This window comes from Stegastes partitus, unplaced genomic scaffold, assembly GCF_000690725.1.
Source record: "Stegastes partitus isolate 25-593 unplaced genomic scaffold, Stegastes_partitus-1.0.2 Scaffold1687, whole genome shotgun sequence".
NCBI classification, from domain to species: domain Eukaryota; kingdom Metazoa; phylum Chordata; class Actinopteri; family Pomacentridae; genus Stegastes; species Stegastes partitus.
In genome coordinates, this window is record NW_007579418.1 from 45,971 (window position 1) to 58,643 (window position 12,673).

At 40.7% G+C, this 12,673-nt stretch overlaps 1 protein-coding gene across 1 annotated transcript in view; it reads right to left on the reverse strand.

Moving 5' to 3' along the window:
- Window positions 1–3,754: 3,754 nt before the first annotated feature.
- The window catches only part of samd10b (sterile alpha motif domain containing 10b), a 46,025-nt gene continuing 37,106 nt past the window's right edge, over window positions 3,755–12,673 (reverse strand). The window contains exon 5 of the mRNA XM_008301583.1: window positions 3,755–3,777. Coding sequence (XP_008299805.1) covers window positions 3,755–3,777 — 23 coding nt within the window. The remainder of the gene's footprint in view (window positions 3,778–12,673) is intronic.

The following is a 12,673-nucleotide window of genomic DNA, read 5'->3' on the forward strand; positions in this document are numbered from 1 at the left end:
TAATCCTGCCAACCGTGGCAGTGATTTATGTTCCCATTCCTCCTCTGCTGAGTGAGCAAAAGGCTACTTAATGATTTTTATAACTGGCCAGGTGGAGTGGTCCGTTCACTTAAAGGCTCTTGAGGAGTCCGTCCAGCAGTTGATGGTGTTATTTATCTTTTGACCTTTCCAGTGAAAGTTGAGAGAGCATGCATGCGATTTTTTTATTTTATTTTTTTTCCACACACACTGATGTACTCGGTAGGAGTGTACTGGATATTAGCAGTTGGGCGCCGGCCAGAAAATTTACAGTCTTCAGCTGTTTATGCCATAGAGCAACTCACCAACTCAAGCAGCTGTTGCGGGGCTCCTCAGCAGCACCTGATGAGAGACGACAGAGTGTTTCTCATTTGATTTCAGCGCTGTCAGAGGACTGAGATCCAGCTGATCAAAGTCACAAGCAGATAACGGTAAACAAGCTGGATGAAGAGTTTCTGCATTGGGATGTTTTAGAGAATAATAATGAAAGACAGGCTTTTCAAAAAGCGATCGCACGCTTCCAAATGCCACGCAGAGAAAGAAAAGAGACTTAATGGTAAACAGTATCCAATTAACTGCACCATCCAACCATCTGCTCCACGGATTTATTCTCTGTCAAGGTTGAGAAGGCCACTGTTCACTGAATCTGTTTATCATACATGTGCCCTGTTTTTAACAGGTGAGATGCTTCATGTCTCTCAGTAATTGGATCCCGGTGTGTGTAAGTCTTTTTGTGAGCGAGAGACAGACAAAGTGTATGTGTCTATTTCGGCAAGCAGCGTTCGTTTTGTATTCACAGAGTTTGACTCCTGACTCATGCACCCCGAATGACAGGTCAGAGAGCAGATCCAAGTTTGAGGAAGATGCTGCAACAAATATTAGATTCTACCGTAATTCAAATTTTTGTATTCACTTTTGGATTAAGTCTTATTTCTTTGTTCAACACAGCCTGATAAGCAGACAGTATAAAACAGGAACTTGTATATAAACAGAAGGAAAAGAGAGAGCAGGAAAGAGAAAAACAAGTAGCTACAAGAGCTGTGCAACATTTCTTGGTTACGGCAAGAATAGAACTTCCGGGAGCACTTTTGGGATTTAAAGTAAAGACCACAACCTTTTTTGTGACCTTAAAATGAAGCAGTTGTGATTTCATATTTGTTTCACTGTCTGCAAAAAGTCAAATGTTTGAAACAATCGAAGAAAAAAAACGAGTGGAAAGCTTGGACCTGCCATGCTGTTGCTTCAGGACAATGCGTCCGTCCACACAGCACAGGTGACAGAAACAGAAGCAGCCAAATGCGGCTTTGAACTCTTACCCCATGAACCTTACTCACTCGATCTGCATCATCTTGTGTTTCTCAAACTGGTCGCCATTTCCAGAGGGATGATGAAGTCGTCCATGCTGTTGAGGAGGCTGAAGATGTGACCTCTTTCTGTGAAGGGATAGTGAAGCTTGAACATGGGACTAAATGCATTGAAGCTAAAGGAACAATCTTCCCCCGTGACGTTTTCTGGTGAGGTGGAGAACATTTTGAAATATCTACGTATGTATGTATCTTGGGATTATCCTGTGCTAAATTTCTTTAGGTGCAGTATCTCCACATTTCAAATGTATATAAACCAGCTATACTTCCCAACCAACACTTGGATGTTTTTGGAATCTCAGAGGACGCTCTATCACTTACCTCGGTATACAGTCAGTTTTGAAGAAGGCACAGCTGTGGGCCAAAACAAACAAACAAAAAAAACTGTTCCCAAAGATGCCTGCAAGAACTGAATTTTGCTTTACATTTGGAAAAGTGGTTTTAACAACCTCAAAATATCTGCTGCAAAAACCTTGGGAATCTCTTCAACGATATCTTGCGATAAAATTAAAGAGGGTCCACTTGATCTTGTTAATTTATATTTATTTCTAGAGTGGGTGTTTTGTTGCTTCAGTGTTACCTTTTAAATAGATGCCTGTTTTTCAATGCCTGCCAGTCTGAGTATATATTAAAACACTCAACAATAAAAAACAAAAACAGTAATACATTAAAGTAAACTCAGGACCAAGGCTTCATCTCAATTAGTTTATTCCAAAAAAAAAGACAGCTTTCATCATGTGCCGTGCCATATGCCTTTGTATCCACAAGGCAGATAAGTATTTTTCCCTTTTTTGCATTTCAAACAGTTCGTCAATCATCAGTGAAAGTAAACCAAAAGTGTCGATATTTACAGTACATCAGTAATCTAAAAATAACACAGCGTGTTTTCTCCCTTTTAACAGTCAATAACTCACTTCATCAACAGGCTCCTTGTTAAATGACAGATGGAAAAATGTTGGATGGGGAAGTTTTGTTTGTTGGAAGTTTATTTATTTATTTCAATTATTTATTCATGTGATTTAAGCCCCCATAGTTGCACACGTAGCTGTCTGCTGCTGCCTAGATTGACATCAAAGGTGCTGGCTTCAGTCACAGTGAGAGTCTTGCATCTGGGTAGCTGTCATAGAATCTTGATTTCGGAGCATTTGAAATTATAGCGCTGCTTTAAGGAAAAGAAACAGGACAGAATTCAACAGAGACTTGTGCTTTCTCTGTGCATCTGCGTGAGGGAGAAACGACGTACAGTAGACAGTAGTGCACACAAAGTACAGACGCTACGAGGCTGGGAAATACTGTCACTGTAATGCGCAAGACGTGTCCTTCCATCAGCGGACACTCAAACTGTGCATCCCAGCTCCACAGAAAAGATTTAATATTTGTACCAGACATTGCTTAATCCTCCTCACCTACCATCATTTAAATTATTGCTTTATCAAGCATAAACAGTCAGTAACTGTCAAATTAACTCTGTGAGGCCCCCGCATCCATTCCATTAATATAATACTAAAGTACTGTTACAGTATACACAGATTAAAGTGTATGTTACTCTACAACGCTCATACTGTATATATATATATATATTTCTAATTTCTCACTGACATACTGCAGATAAGTCACAATACAAAAAGATTTATTGAGGGAATGACATTCAGCTTAAAGTGTTATTGTTGATCCTCCAAGTCTACAAATTCTAAAACTAAAATCCTGAGACAAAAATGCAGTGTTACATGTGGGTGAGGAATTTGTTATATTGATGTTAGTCGAATGCATTTCAGACCAGCTCCAGTCCTTTTGAACAGGCTCAGAATTGATGCTTCAAAAGACAAATGAAGATTAACGGGAAGTTTTCCCTCACCTTGGATACATGGTCTAAATAGCAATCAGTTTTTACTCTACAATTCGAGGGATTATCCACTTTTCCAGTATCACTGGGTTTGAAGTTTTATTTGATATAAAACCATTTCATGAAGAAAGTGGAAAACGGTGAATCCTGCTGAAAATCTTCTCTTCAAATTGCCCAATCAGTCCAATCCAAATGAGACAAGAAACCATTCGCTATAATTGACTGTGTACCAGTGTCAGGCCTACATCATCACTAGGATTGACAATCTTTCATCTTATCTTCATCTTATAGTGGATGCTCCTGCCTTGAGTGGGGCTTTGTCTCCATCTCAGTGTCTGTAAACCAGATTGGCCGTGTTAAATGAGAATCCTCCAGACTAGCTGGCATGTCGTCTATAGGCTCGTCCTCTCCCCTTTCACTCGTTGATTCTCTGCTCACATATCTGAAGACAGCAGCTCTTCCATGGCTCCTAGAGTCGCATTGTGACAGAGGATGAGGGAAAGGGCTGCCAAATGGATGCAGGGATGAGCTAAGAGAAATTTCCAAAGGAGGCTGCAGAGAGGGGCGAGAGGAGAGGGGGGGGGATACATAATTAGCATTCACATGGATAGAAAAAGCAGAGGTTGAAGGTCAGCAGTAGTTTGTTCCCACAAAAAATGCATTTCTCTCTATTGGCAAGTCTCTGTTAATGCACCATGAAGTTGTTTTCCCTCTGTGCTAAGCCTCTGTCGCCTTGAAAACACATCCGTCTCATTTAAGAACCTTTCCGAAGTACTGGGCTTGTCACCCCTCTGAATCTGTATGTGACACCTTAATCCCCAAGACTCAACTGTAATATCAAGTAAGTAGTGTGGCTGACCTTTTTTCATGTAACACGCTGCACTCAATTACAGAGCAACAACCCCCATAACAACCAACAGTTTAGAATGAAACACCGGTTGACTGCAAACGTGAGAGAATGATGGCAGCAGGCAGTGAAAAAGACACTAAAATATAAAATACAAGCTGTGATTAATGGGCCAATCAAGCTGAAAAAACTATAAACATCTTCAAATGAACTTGTTTAATTAGATTCTCTTACCAAAAATCCAACGTTCTACACGAATCAGCCTCAACATGAAAACCACGGACGGGTGAAGTGATTGATCATCTTGTTAATCTTGTAAGTATTGTTGCAGACCAACCTCACACCCAATGCCAGCAGGATAATACGCCCTGTGGCACTGCAGAAACTGCTTCGGAATGGCTCGAGAAACACGACCAAGAGCCCAAGGAGTTGATCCAGCCTCCAACTCCCCAGATCCAAATCTGGCTGACCATTCGATGCATGCACCAGAACCAAACCAATGCATCGAAGCCCTACCCGCAACCCACAGGAACCCAAATATCTCAGCGCCACCATAACAGGACACTCCCAGAGGCCCTATGTCCATGGCCTGCAGGCGTCAGAGCTGTTTTGGCAGCAGAAGGGATACCTATACAGTATTAGGCAGGTGGTTTTAATGCTGTGATTGACTGATGTACGTCACCGTCAGTAACAAGCCTTCATTCTCAATGTCATTATCTCTTTTTCTGTCTTCCGAAACAACAGATGCGACCAGGTGGTTTCCCTGACAACTAGCCAGTTCGTTCCATCCTGAAATGACTCAAGTGTCAGCGGCAGACTTTCCTCTCCCAGACAGTTGGCATTTCAGCTCTAAGCCCTCCTCTCCCGATAGCCAAGGAAGACGCACCACCTGTCTCCAGACACGGACAGATGTAACGTGGCACCGGAGTGAACCTGAACCACGAAACGATAGAGGGGGCAGAATGGTGAGGCAGACAGGATGGAGAGCCATTGATATGACTAGAGGCTTTCACAAACAAAGAAAGAGCTGCTTGTCTGATAGAAATTCCTTTAAATGAGCTCCCCATGGAGTCGTCAGAGCCTAGGTGCAGCAGAGGAGAAGCGGCGAGTGTGGAGGGAGGGGGGGCAGGACGAATAGCAGCCAGGCAAAATTTGTGCTGAGGAGAAATGACATGTTCCTCCTTCTTTTCTGTCTGTCACGCTCAGAGTTTCATTCATATTCTAATTCAGAGCTACAGTTCAGCTGGCAGGCGCCACATGGAGCTCCGAGTAAAGCTCCGCGAGGATGGGCAACATCACAGAGGCAATTCAGAGCTAAAAGGTTACCAAGACAGTCTCCCACAGCATCCAAAGTGCTGCCAGCAACACATCTCTTTGTGGTGGGAGGGGTCAGGTGTTTTGTTGAGGTTATTCGCAACATCATCAGTTTTAGCTAATTAGCTGAGGCTCTGAGACATGGCAGATGGCTACACACAAAGGCATAGAGCGACTTTGATGAAAATTTGATATGTTGAGCAGGAAGGAGGTACTGACAGTTTGTTATAAAGACATACCGACAACCAGTGGCTACGACAAAGAAGGAGGGCAAATCTCCCACTGGGCTCTGATCTGAATCCTCCCTCCCAAAGCTTTCCAGATGTTGCAACCCCTGCATGGTTCACACTACCCTGAGAGAGCTATGGCTCTGGGCTATGGAAGACATCAACCTTAACTCTCACTGACTGAGATAAAACAGCGTAGCCTGCTGAAAACACATGAAATAGTCTAAGTGAAGAGTCTAAAAATACAAATACAAGATTCCTGCACAAAGAATAAAAGACAACAGCTTTCCCAACCATGGCAGGAAGAGACACAACAACAGACTGCTGCACTCTTGAGCGTATATATATATATACATTTGCATACAGCTTTGATGCTTTGATGTAAACCTCTACACGCTTTTTTAGCGGCTATGTCATTAGGTTTTGAATTTCAAGCAACCTGCAGAGTGTTTCTAAAAAGTTTGCAGTTTTAACTTTTGGCGGATTCCAGAAGTTTGTTAGTTGCTATGCAATCCAACATAAGGCCAGGTGTGGAGGACAGTGAGACGGAATATGCTGCAGGAATTGCCTGAGAGGTTTAGTGACTATGACTTTTTTTTACTATGAAACCAACTGTAACTATTGGAGCACATTTTATCTGACCTGAATCCATCCTGTCTGTGACGACATGGTGATGGATTTTGCCTAAAGGTTGCTCCTCACTATTTTACATGATGTAAAATGTAAAAATGGCATGACTAGTTAGTGATAATTTCATGACTGCTCAGTTGTGGATGAATCTAAAGTCTAAAACTAGTCTGACTTGTGCAGATTGTGCCTGCACACTTCAAGCGGCTCCCTCCCTCCTACCGTTTTCAAAATCCCCTTGACTACGGGAAACAACAACAACCTCTGGGCAGCAACCTACCACGCTGGAAATTTTAAGTTTTGCTGAGGATTTGGATCAATGAGTAAGGCAGCCCTGCTATTTTTTTTTTTCTGTGATTTTCCTGACAGTGCTTGCCTCCCTGCATGCAAATGTCCCACAGAAACAATTCCCCCATCAGTCTTCTAAAGGGAACACCATCGCTGTATCCCTCACTTAGCCGTGCCCAATACGATTTGTATTGGTTTAAAGAAATTCAAACAGCTCAGAGTGTTTTGGCCCCTATAGCAGAATGATAATAAAGTGCAGCTGGACCATTCTGAGCTGTCTAGCTACATGAGACTAGTCTCAAACAAACAACCGGTGATTCACAGCACATAGCATCAGATGCAAGATGGATCTACGGATGAGTGAACATGAGCTGTGTGTTGTGTAAAACATCGAATTCATAATCACATTACCATTCATGTATGCTGTAGTCGAAGTAAAAAAAATGTTAAAAAGTGCGAAAAATCACACAAACATGAATATATATATGAATTGCTTGTGTTCACTCAGGAAGCAAAGAAAAGTCTTGTAGGACTCTGAACAGATCACGGGCCCTTCAGTGGGCTGAGGAGAGGCTACTGCTACAGAATAAAACACCCAATCGTAGAAGTCACAAAAGCTAACCTTAAAAGAGCACCCTAGCAGTCTACTTTTGCACTTCCACGAAACTGGGGGACTTACCAGAGACAGATTTAAAAAGAACATTCACAGCTGGTGCAGGGGAGGCCAAGACATCCTGACACACTCTTAGTCTTATGACTGCATCACACCTCCACTGTGCCATGAAGGTTTTCTGTCAAATATTTGGTCAAACCGAGGACAACCCTGAGGATGCCGTCAGTTTTGGGTTTTTTTTGTTTGTTTGTTTGTTTTTGTCAGATTTGATAAAGACAGATTAGTTTTGCCAAACCAAGAAATTCTCATGACTTAACTGACTTTTATGTAGTTCCCTTTAATATATATTTAATTCTGCTATCGTCAAATCATTTCTTTTACAGTATTAATCAAAACATTTTCTATAGACCCCATGCAGCAAAAATCAATGGCTTGCAGTCACAGACACATGCTTTTTTTGAAAATTACACATTTTCTCCCATAGCTACTGTGAAGTAAACAGCATTTTCAAACAATAATTTGCAAGGGAAGTAATGTAATTCTATGCTGAGTGTGAAATGCTATTACAGAGCTTTGAGCAAGTGAGCCTGCTCTAGACAGATTAACAAGGAGCGGGAAGTAGAAGGGCCCCGTAGCCAGGGAATAAAAGTGCTATCAGAGCAGGCTTTTCATTCACTATCCATGTCCCTTCATTAACCTCGTTACTCGTCTCATTTCTTTATCTCCGCGATCTGTCAATTTCATTCCCAGTATTTCCCCGGTATCTGGTAAACATCTCACCTCCAGCTGCAGCTCTCTGTCCTTTCTTTTCTCCTCTCGCCATATTTAAATCTCGTCCCTCGGGTATTTGGGTGATCTTTTCAATCATGTGCCCTGTTAATTCTGTATCGCAACTTGGTATTATATGTTATTTTTCATAAAGGAGGTGGAGAGAGCACTGATTGCTTGGTGAAGTTTCACTGGAGTTTGCATTTTACAATCCTGACATGAATAATATGAGAGCTCGGTATGGTTGATGTTAAAGTGCGCCATCATGGCTCAGATCAGAGACGAAATCACATCGGATTCAGCTGCATTTCTCCATCTGTATTTTCACCCTCTTTTTCAAAAGTTATTGTGAGATCAATATTTAATTTTTTGGTGAATCCATTGGAGATGAATCAAACCTGACAGATGCTATGACGGCTCCACTCAATCACACTAGAAATGTAAGAATACCGGGAGAATCGCTCAATGTGTGTGGAGTCCTGTGAGCAGAACACGAGTGCAAATCCTTAATGTGCATGAGCTACTGTATGAGTCTGCCTCTTTCTTTTTCCATTTCACCATCGCCATGCTTCTCCACACATATCACCTCCGTCAAAACATCAGCATTGTTTTAGATTTTTTCAAACCCAGACCTACAAAGTGTAAGTAGCTCTTTAAAATTTTCATCCATCCAATAGCCAAGACATTTCACTAAAAAGCATAAATATGAGGATTAATAGTCTGGGAGCCGTGGATGTCTGAACAAAATTTCATGGCAACTCATTCAATAGTTGTTGAGTATTGAGTTGAAACAGATAGGCCGGCACAATGTCATCCCTAGAGTCATGCTCCTTGTAAAGTTAAAACACAAAGACATGGGGGCGCCTGTGGCTGAGACACTGAGTTTTCACTTTGACTCCTGCCTTGATTCCTGTCATCACTCTATGCAAAAATAATTAACACAACCTTTAAGATTTTGCATCAGAGAACTTGCTCGTCATAAGAGACTAATTGCAATGGCAGTTTTTATACTGTCGATAATGACAAAGTTGTCATTTTAACTAATTAGTTTTTAAACGTTTTAGTCAAGACCTTCACCTTTGCCCTCATTCACTGCCTTGTCACTACCTCATCACTTTTTTTAGTTTCATTGAAAACACTGAAACATCTCTCATTATCTTTTTTATCCTACCTCGTCCAACCTTCACCACCTCTGAATACCCTCCAACCCTGCGAAGCTCAGGTGTTGTATGAGGCCACCGAATTAGCTTGTCCCTATAGCTTCGAGTCAGAGCCTGCTGAACTGGGAAATTAGATTTGCATTGCTCAGTTAATGAAAGTGTCCAACAGAAATTTAATTCTTTCTCTTTACCAGTTGCATCTCTAAATTTAATTCAATTCAACATGCTTGATTGGCATGAAGGTACTCAAAAACGCTTTGCTCACGTATCTGCAAGGAGTGAGCTGAAACGATGAGAGACAAAGCATGAAATGGTAAGTTTGTTGTGGTGCACCGGTGTAAAGATGCCACACAACCCAGACATCTATGGCTAGAGTCTAAATTCAAACAGATATTCATACAGTTTCCCAGACATTGATTAAGCAACGCTGTCTCATAAAGATATGCCTTTTCTACACACTGCATTTTCAAACACGCTTTGAGGGAAACACATTTTCTTCCAAAATCTAATCAACATATCTTCCCCATTCATTTTATTGCTTTACAGTCGCTCCCTTTTCAGAAAGCCAATCGTATATTAAATAGGGAAGGACTCATTAAACTGGCAACTGGAAGAAAAGCTTGTTCATATTGTGAAAGTGTCATGTTTAAACCCAAACCATGATATTTTCCTAAATCTACCCAAGCAGTTTCGGTGGCTAAATCTAACCAAGCTGCTAACACGCACAATTATAGCTGTGAAAGCAAAATTTTAACCTAAAGCATGATATTTTTCTAAAACATAACCAAGGTGTATTTGTGCCTAAACCTAACCACCAAACAGTGAGAGAAAGTAAAAAGTAAGGGACTTAAGAATAATGGACTTTCAAACTGGAAGCATTTTTTTTTTTTTACTACATCAAAGTCTTACCTTTCAGGAAGAAACTGTACTTATCTTAAAACGTAGATGGGAATGCAGTTTAGCTGTATAAGCATAGAAAATTTGTCAAACAAGTTTTGGATCAGGACTTGTACAAGACTGAAGGAAATATTAAATGCAGAGCTCCATTACCGTTTGTATTGTAGGACTGGGCTTAATCCATGTCTAAGTCCAGTACTATGAGTGTGAAGCTGATTTAAATAGACCACTACCTAAAGGAAAAGGCTTTTTTGTTAGTGGTGTCTTTAACCTTAGTCTGTTTTAATTTGTATGTAGGTATCTCGCATCGGAGTGAATTATAATGGAGTTTTTTTGGTATTTAGCCCTGCAGACATTGGCTGGTCCTCATCTCTGACTGTCCTTCCAGTTATTTGATTTTGAGTATCAACAACTTTTCAAACCAAATTTTCTAGTTTTTAAAAATGCTCTAATTTAAATGGTGCTATTCAATGAGTCAGGAGTCTGTTCACTGGTTCTGGTACCAAGTTCTATCTGTTTCTATCTATCTTACTTTCACAGTACTGAGGGGATTTGGAGCTCTCACAAAATGTCTGGCACCAGGCACAGGTCATGTGGTGTCTTCAGAAACACTCTGGAAAGATTAAGTCAAGTCAGCTTTATTGTCAGTTTTGCCGTATGTACAACATACAGAGAACTGAAATTGCCATACTCTGAGGCCCCGTAATTAAAATTAAAATGGATGTAGAATATAATTGCTAAACACTTATCTTAAAGCAGTCTGCAGTGAGCAGAAATATGCAGAAGACCATACAATAACAGCATCCGCCGCATGCATGATCAGAAAGTAAAAGTGTGAGCTACTCAAAGTACGAAGGCCACTTCATTTGCTGGTTTGAACGTAACTGGTGATTGTAAGAGCCCTTGCACCATCAGTTTAAAATGATCACTTGATGGCTAAAACAACATTGCTCAGTCTGACTGAACAAAATATTCAATCAATTTTGGCCAAAAGCACTTATGTCAAGGGAGATTGGGCCATTTAGAGCAAATGGCTATGCAGTTGTTTTTGTAATAAAAAATAAATGTAAAAAAAGCCCTGCTCTCCAGGATGCTCTGAAACCTCAACACAGGTTTTGCTCCTTGTAAGTACAAAATTACAAGGGAGTATATTGGAAACAACAAGCTGGATGCAATTCCCTTTAAATACTGCAGAGCCCCTCTCATTCGAGACATGTTCTCAGCCACGATGCTGCTGCTGCTGCTGCTGCTGCTGAATATAGGTCATGATCTTGAAGATTATAGTACTCAAAGGAAAACCTGAGTGAAAAAGCTGTAAGGTGTGCAGGCATTTGGCTCTGAATACAAAAGAAAAACTGTGCCTTTATTGAGAATATAATCCTGTTACAAGTTGAAAAACATTTGTACTTGCAACACCTAAGTTTTGCAGGATATTTCCTCTGGTCAGTTATTACTTATGTTGTATTTATCCAGGTATTTAATGGGAATAGTTTGCTGCAAAAGCTGAAAGATTTAGAAGTCCCATATGTAAAAGATATATATATATTTATTGTGTTTTATTTGTCTTAAAAACTTGGAGGTGTAAAACAAAAGGTACGGTAAAAAAAAATGCTTAGTACTGCCATTCTTCTGCCCCCCTAACTCTAGGCGAGTGATTCAGAATGAGGAGCTGCTTAACAGTCTGCCACATTTATTTACTTTCTACAGCTGCTTCTGCTAACTCTAAAAAAGCTCAGCCATGAGCAAATCTAACCAAATCTTCTGCTGTTGGTTGTAAGAGTGAACACAAGAGTCTTAATGCATTTCCAGGATCTGAGGAGCTCATTTTTATGTCAGCTGTCCCAACAACATGTAAATCCTTAGTGTTAGCACACTAATGTTACCATTAGCTTTGATCATATGTCCATGGGTTAGAGGTCTGTAGAAACTGTAATGTTAAGGATCAGATCAGATAAGAAATGGTGCAAACTTGAAGACCTATTTGAAACCAGTAAACAAGAACTGGGTGGGTCACTGTGGTTTCATGTTGCCTGTTGATCTTCGGTGAAGCTAAGCCGGCCGGTGTTGACATCTGTTTGCCTCTCTCCTGCTCTTTGTGCTCACATATGCTGCATTTTAATACAGTTGAATTCCCAATAAAACAGTTCTCATTTACACATTTTTTCAGTTAGTGTTAGATAATTGAACAAGTATGAAACAGTGACTGAAACACAACTCATCAAGACTACATGTTTACTAGAATGCACTTCAAAGCCATTTCCAAACTTCGGCTTTCCCAATTTTATAACCGTGTTGTCCGACCATCTCACCATAAATGAGTTGGAAACAGTTGCTGTGCAGTAAATTTGATGATATTTGAATGGAGAATGAACACACAGTCATTTATATAAATATAGAGAACGTCTTCTTCCTGAATGGACAGCTGCAGTTCAACCGCATGTCAAGCTACAGATGCTATAAGGAGCCTGTTTAGAACAGGGCTTTGACAACTGGTTACACAGTCGTGGTCAAATGAACCAACCACCCACTTTCAAAAAATCTTTACAATAGATGGCAATTTAAAAACATTTTTTTTTTTAGGTGAAAACACATTCTGGGGGCATGTGAGACTTACAATAATTTGCTGAACGAGGTCACAATACGGGACCTTTAAACAATCCCCTCCGAACACTGGAACTGGAATCTAGGTCCATGGAGAGAAAGGAAA